The sequence below is a fragment of the Babylonia areolata genome, chromosome 16 (assembly GCF_041734735.1).
Source record: "Babylonia areolata isolate BAREFJ2019XMU chromosome 16, ASM4173473v1, whole genome shotgun sequence".
Taxonomy (NCBI): Eukaryota; Metazoa; Mollusca; class Gastropoda; order Neogastropoda; family Buccinidae; genus Babylonia; species Babylonia areolata.
The window spans coordinates 28,137,885-28,145,384 of record NC_134891.1 but is presented as its reverse complement, the minus strand read 5'-3'; the positions used below and the strand labels follow the sequence as shown (position 1 = coordinate 28,145,384).

Sequence of the window (7,500 nt, the reverse complement as noted above, 5' to 3'; positions counted from 1 at the left end):
GGGAGAGGAGGGAGAGGGAAAAGCAGGTGGCGGAGGTGGGTTTTGGATGGTGGCGGTGTGAGGTGGTGGTGGTGGTGTCTCTGTGTGAGTGATGTTTGGTGTGTGTGGGTTAGGGTAACGTTAGGGTTTGTGGCTGGGTGTTTTGTCATCTCGATTCGCCTATCCTTGATTTTTGCTGTTCCCTTTTCGCCCATCACCCATTTTGCCTATCACGGCATTGGTTTTCCCGATTTGCCTATTCCCATTTGGCCTATATGATTATACTCTATAGCTCTGTGTGCCGGTGTGTGTGTGAGTGTGTGTGTGTCTGTCTGTGTCTGTGTCAGTGTGTGTGTGTGTGTGTGTGTGTGTGTCTGTGTCAGTGTGTGTGTCAGTGTGTGTGTGTGTGTCTGTGAATCGTATTATATTCGTCTGGAGTGTACTCCCAAGAGAATTAAATGTTAAAAGTGTTTGTAGAAGCTTGTGGTTGTATCTGTGCACAAACATATTTCAACACTCATCCGAAGGTGGACTGTGTATGCGTGTGTGTGTGTGTGTGTGTGTTTATGCGTGTGTACACACACGCGCGCAAACGCACACACACACACACACACACACCAAAAAAGACCAAAAATTATATCTCCAACGAAACTCACGACTGATGGACAATAATTGACGTCATTAACAACGCCATTGATGACGTCTTCTCCCTCCAGCTGGAGTCTCGCGTCAAGTGGCAGGGGTCTCTCCAGAGACGGGTGATGGAGATTCAGGACTACGCGGAGAGAGAAGTGCAGCAGGCGCGCAAAGAGCGGGCGGAAATGACGAAACGCCTCGTGGAGACGCGGCAGCAGCAAGCACGTGACGCGCGCGCGCTGGACGACATCTTGACTGGGGTGAGATTTTCTCAGTAGTGTGTGACTGGCAGTGTCAGAAAAAAAGGAGAGAAAAAAACAACAACAACAACAACAACAACAACAAAACAAACAAAAACAAACGTGGAGATGTACTTTTGATAGTGCCCAACACTCGGCTAAAATCACAGATTGACATAAGTTTACATTTGGGCCAACAGCAAAGTGAGAGCTGTATTATCAATGGTTTCTCCAGTCAGTGGGAAACCATTTACAGCTTAGTCTTTTTGTGAAAGACTATGACTCTCAAACTAGGAGGCTGATGACACACAACTTTATCAGTCGGCTTCCATAGCTGAATTTGATGCACTGGTGACTCAAACACAGGAGTGCATTGCTGGCCTAAAGGACTGGATGACTCTCAACAAGCTGCAATTAAATGATGATAAGACTGAATTTATGATAACCTGTCCAAAGAAGTTTCGTCAACATCCTTCCTTTCCTGACTCTGTTCTGATCAATAGCACACCTGTTTCACTTTCTCCCTCTGTTCGCAGTCTTGGTGTAATCCTGGACCAGTCTCTTTCCTTCCAACAGCACATTTCGAATATCTGTAAAGTTGCCTATTTGGAACTGCGTAGAATCAGCTCTATCCGCCACTATCTCTCAACCGATGCAACCAAGACACTTGTATGCTCTCTGGTTCTCTCAAGATTGGATTACTGCAACTCTCTTTTGGCCGGCCTTCCCAAATACCTGTTAGACAGACTCCAACGAATTCAGAATAACGCTGCCAGACTCATTTGCAGAGCTTCTAAATTTGACCATGTTTCTCCTCTCCTTCAGTCTCTCCACTGGTTGCCTGTTTCTGATCGAATAGACTATAAGCTATCCACTCTGACCTTTTCTGCAGTCAGCGGATCTGGCCCAAAGTATCTTTCTGAACTCATCCATATCTATACCCCGTCTCGCCAGCTCCGTTCTTCCTCTGATACTCGACTTCTCAGGATACCTCACGTCAGAAGTAAGACCTATGGACACAGATCGTTTTCTTTTCAATCGCCAAAGACGTGGAACAAGCTCCCTGATAACCTCCGTCATTCTGATTCCCTCGCATCTTTTAAATCTCGTCTCAAAACTCACCTTTTCCCTCAGCAATAAGTTCAGTTGTGGCAGGCCCACAACTACATGCATGTATATGAATGTGTATTGTGTGTGCGTGTGTTTATGTAAGTATGTGCCTGCCTATGTGTGTGTATGTGTTAGGGTAGCTGTTAGATACACATGTATGTTAAAATGTATGTATGCAGTGTGTGTGTGTGTGTGTGCGTGCGTGCGTGCGTGCGTGTGTGTGTGTGTGTGTGTGTGTGTGTGTGTGTGTGTGGTCACATTTTGGTGTGTGTATGTAACATAGATATAATGTTTTATGTTATCAAAAGCGTTTTTGTAAAGCACCTAGAGCAGATTTCTGGATAGTGTGCTATATATAAGTATCCGTTATTATTATTATTATTATTATTAAAATTGCACTGGCTCTTAGTGCTGCAGCCTTGTGGGCTAGTTGGCCTTTGGGAACCATCACAACGCCGACTGTCCTAAAACCCTTCTGGCCGAGAGTGGGGATGTACTTGGGCAAGACACTCTCCACTATAATCAAATTCTAGCCCAAATTAATCTCATAAAGCATTCTAAAAATGCTGAGAATTCTAACATTACAATGTAAGTCAGTTTCACGTTCGACGCTGATTTTCTTTCTTTCTTTCTTTCTTTCTTTCTTTTCTTTTTCTTTTATAATTTCGTATTCATGAACTTTCTCATGTCATCAGCTGGTTCGTCTCCGTGAGCTGGGATCCACGTTGGCAACAGAAGAAGAGAAACCGCAGGTCACCGTGTCTACTGGCCTCAGCGACTTCGATCGTGTAAGTATCAAGTCTGACGATTTTCTTGCTGTGTGCTGATAGGTTTATATATATATATATCGGCCATTTCTTGCTTTATGCTGATGATTTTTTTTTTATAATCTTTTGAGAGAAAGTGTTTTGCGCCTGTATAGACTTCTCCTTGCGTTTGTGTGGTTCTTTGATTTTCTTGCTGTATGCTGATGTTTTGTTGTTGTTTTTTTATATTGGCCATTTCTTGCTTTATGCTGATGATTTTTTTTTTTTTTAAATCTTTTGAGAGAAAATGTTTTGCGCCTGTATAGTCTTCTCCTTGCGTTTGTGTGATTCTTGATCGATGGATGTTTATGGAGCAGATATAGAAACAAATTCCCCGTGTGGTCACCTGATAAAAGGTGTATTGTATTGCATTGTATTGTATCATGTTTTATTGTATTGTGTTGCGTTGCGTTGCGTTGCATTGTATTTTTTTGTATCATGTTCTATTGTGTTGCATTGCATTGTATTGTATTGCATTGTATCGTGTTCTATGGTATTGTGTTGCGTTGCATTGTATTGTATTGTATTGTATCGTGTTCTATTGTATTGCGTTGCATTGCATTGCATTGTATTGTATTGTATCATGTTCTATTGTATTGTGTTGCATTGCGTTGTATTGTATTGTATCATGTTCTATTGTATTGTATTGCATTGTGTCGTGTTCTATTGTATTGCGTTGCATTGCATTGCATTGTATTGTATCATGTTCTATTGTATTGTGTTGCATTGCGTTGTATTGTATTGCATTGTATCGTGTTCTGTCATCTGACATCATCATCATCATCATCATTGCCTGCTTTCTACAGCTTGCCATCCTCTGTGTGTGTGTGTGTGTGTGTGTGTGTGTGTTTCTTTATTCTCCTACTATTTCTGACGCCATCATATTTATATGTATGAATAAGTTTTTCTCCATTTCCTTTTTCAGGACCTGCTCAAATACATCAAAGAGGTAAGAGCAGTTCGCTGGACCATCTCCATGAACGTGAGTTGGGGAGCAGTTTGAGGGAGAAAATGGGGAAGGTTACATGCATGTGACTGAGCAGTGTGTGTGTGTGTGTGTGTGTGTGTGTGTGTGTGTGTGTGTGTGAATAGAATAGAATAGAATACTTTTTATTGTCATAAAACCTTAAAGTTTATAAGACACAATGAAACATAAACATGAGCATATTAAGAAGAGAAACATTCATGAACAAATTTCGCCAGCCTTGGCTGTATTTCTGTTAGAAGGATCAATTCACAAGGCTTTGCATTTGGACGACATATATCGATTAGGAATCTGTGTCTGTAAGTATTGTGTGTGTGTGTGTGTGTGTGTGTGTGTGTGTGTGTGCGCGCGCGCAAGTGTTTGTGCTTGTAGAGATGGGTGAAAATGTGTGTGGTGGGGAATTTCTTTCCAACATTTTGTGAAGTGTTCCTAATATCTTCGATCTCTTCTTTTTATTTTCTAATCTAAGGCCAACAGCAGCATACCCTACATGATTTTCTGACTGTAAATAATTCGAATTTTTTTATCCATTGTGTTTTTCTGTTCTTAGTTAATTTTACTCAGCGGCTTATAATAAAGGACTGCATGTGTGTTTTAAACCATTGGGGCCGTAACTGTGATCTGTGTGTGTGTGTGTGTGTGTGTGTGTGTGTGTGTGTGTAGATATATATATATATATGTTTGTATTTTTGTATGTATGTATATGTTAGTGTGTGTGTGTGTGTGTGTGTGTGTGTGTGTGTGTGTTATATTATTGATATACGGACATATTGTCGTGCAGAGCATATGCTTCTGCACACTCAGTGAAGAATTATCTTTTGTGGTGTGGGCTGACACCTCAATAATTATGCACAGGTACCGCCGCTACAAAAATGCACAGTACTTAGATTTCATGTCGTAATATTCAGTGAGGTTGTGTGCTTTGTGCTGGAAAACATCTGAAGATGGAAGTTCATTTAGTATGGAAGTGTCTTGCGCTGATGATCTGCGATTGAAACTTGTTCCAAAGCGGAGGGATCATGGACAGCCATGTTTGTTTAGAATGTAGTCATTGATGGTATGTATAACCTACTGATGGGGTCTCCCGTCGGACTGACGGATGAGTAGGCAGGCAGGCTTATCTGTCGGTGTGTGTCCTCATATGGGAGAAGAGGCCGATTCTGGATGCGCAGCACTTCCCACAGGTGTTGCAAGGGAAAACGTCTCAAGAAGTTGAGCCCTGCTTCCTTCGCTCACGCTTCTCCTTAATGGGCAGCGTTCTCTTGTTTTCAAACGTCTTTATGCCACTAGAGCACAGCATTCTCCAGCGAGATCGGTCAAGGGCATCAGTTTCCCAGGAAGTGATGTCTATGTCACAGGTTTTGAGGTTTGTCTTCAAGGTGTCCTTGAAGCGCTTGCAGGGTCTTCTAAGTTTGCGGTGACCTTCTTTCTGCTGGCCATACAAGAGCATCTTCGGGATCCTGCTGTCTGTCATGCGGATAACCTAATGATAATGGTATTATTCGCAAACTGGTAAGGTATCTGTATAGAACTTCTAAGTTCTGAGCGACGCTATTGCCTGGGTTTCTTAAAGTTAGCTAGTGGAAATATTTGAAATAGCTTTGAACAGATTCTAACAACAGTTATGGTGACCTTTCCAACTTTTTGTTATCGTCGCTTGTTCATATGGGGCTGTGGCTCTTGAGTGAATAAATCTTCCGAGTCTCTGTCTCTGTCTCTGTCTCTCTCAACTTTCTGCATGTCAAACAAACAAGAATGACCTGTCTGTTTCAGGCTTTGGTACAAATCAGCTCAGCAGCTGACCAGCTCACCAAAACTGGGAGCAATGGCAGCGGCCGGATTCGAAGGTATTGTTCAACAAGTCATTTAATCATCTGATTATTTAGTGCATGAATATATAAGACATGATCATTTTTCAACCCATAGAAGTTGTGCAAATATTCGGCTAGGTTACTAAAGACATCATCATTTTTCTACCTTTATGTTGCCTTATTTTATGGTACACTTAATAATAATGATAATAATAATAATATTTATATAGCGCCGAATCTTGTGGATAGACAAATCAAAGCGTTTCGCACCAGTCATTCACACGCATGCATAACTCTAAAACTGGAGAAACTGAAGACAAGGAAGAGGCAGGAAAGGGAGGATATTTTGGGAAGAGTTGGGTTTTAAGGCCAGACTTGAAAGAGCTGAGTGTGGAAACTTGACGAAGCGAAAGAAGAAGTTCATTCCAACTGCAAGGTCCAGAGACAGAGAAAGAACGGCGGCCAACAGTCGAGTGTTTGAATCTTGAATTAGTCGAATTCAGTAAATACCTACCTGAAAGTTCGGTCAGTAGGCCTATACCTTCTTTGATTTCATGTAGTAGTAGTAGTAGTAGTATACAACCAGAATATAAAGGCCAGTGATATTACACAAAAGCCAGAACATGTACATCTGTTGGTCAACTCCGTGATTTTCATTAATGTCTACTTTTTTTGTCACATATCTTTTATGAAGCAGCTCCAGGTAAAATAGATTTTCAAGCCATAAACATTAACTGTATATCTCATCAGGTATCCACTGCAAAAAACAAAACGTTGACATCTTTTGAATTTGTATCAATGAAGCAAAGATTAACATCTTCCATGCAATGCCTTCCCCCCACAGGAGTCTTTCGAGCTCTGAGTTGGAACTACTACGCGAGGAACTCAACGATCTACGTCAGGAGGGTGACGACATTTTCCCCGTGCTTGACGTCACTGCAGTCGTGACGGAAAGCTCGGGCCTGCACCACACAGCACAGCGAAGTTCGTCATTGGAAGAAGGGGCCTCGTCCCCAGCCAGTGACGTCACACTTCCCTCCTCCCTCCTCCGCCCCCTGGCTCCCTCGCAGGCCCTCAGCAAGACTCCTTCCTACACTTCCGGCACGCGCAGCGCCCAGGGGTCACGTGCCACGTCCCCGGACGTTCACCACCACCACCACGTGACAGACCTTTCGCCAACCTCCAGAACTCTCCTGGAGACGTCTTCTTCGGCTCTCACCACCACCACCACCACCACCACGGGGTCTCCTCACCGCCCAGGGAAGAAGGAGACCACCACCACTACGACGCCGCCGCTCCGCGGACCTGCCAGCTCCCACCACCACTCCTACCTCACCCCCACCCCCTCCTCCTCCTCCTCCTTGCAGGAGAAGAAGCAGATGCTGTTTTCCTCCACACGTTCAGCCTCTGCCACCACCACCACCACCACGACCACCACCACCTCCCTGTCGTCGTCCACCGACGTGTCCAAAGCTCCGGCTGCTGCGACGAGGCCCCGGACGCTGACCAAGAGCTTGTCGGTGGACTCCCAGCCCACCTGGATGAGCAAGCCCACGGTTAGACAGACCTCCGCCTCCGCCACGACCACCCCTACCCAGCCCGAGCCTTCTGCGCCCCTGCCCGGCGAGGGGAGAGGAAGCTACAGCCTCCCGCGAAGACTCATCGGAGGCGTTTCGCCCAGAACCGCCCGGAAGAAGTTTTTCGAGGAGAGCCCCCCAGAGAAAGCTGGCTTCCTGTCCTGGCCCGAACGGGGAGGGGGGAAGAAGCAAGGAGGAGGAGGAGGAGAAGGGGTGAGTGGTGGTAGTGGTAGTAGTAGCGGCGGAGGTGCGGGTCAAGGTCAAGGTCAGCGCGCGCAGTTGTTGCACGTTCAGGGCGTGGACCCGGGGGAGGTGCGGCGAGGGGCGGAGGAGGAGCACGACTGGCTTCTGTCGCGG

General features: G+C 44.8%; 1 protein-coding gene across 1 annotated transcript in view; it reads left to right on the top strand.

Annotated features, from left to right (window-relative positions):
* The window catches only part of LOC143291032 (uncharacterized), a 234,397-nt gene that overhangs the window by 214,672 nt on the left and 12,225 nt on the right, over positions 1-7,500 (top strand). Inside the window, exons 25-30 of the mRNA XM_076600618.1 lie at positions 1-35; positions 696-875; positions 2,660-2,752; positions 3,696-3,719; positions 5,529-5,602; positions 6,411-7,500. The exon at positions 1-35 is cut by the window's left edge and continues 214 nt beyond it; the exon at positions 6,411-7,500 is cut by the window's right edge and continues 470 nt beyond it. Coding sequence (XP_076456733.1) covers positions 1-35; positions 696-875; positions 2,660-2,752; positions 3,696-3,719; positions 5,529-5,602; positions 6,411-7,500 — 1,496 coding nt within the window. The remainder of the gene's footprint in view (positions 36-695; positions 876-2,659; positions 2,753-3,695; positions 3,720-5,528; positions 5,603-6,410) is intronic.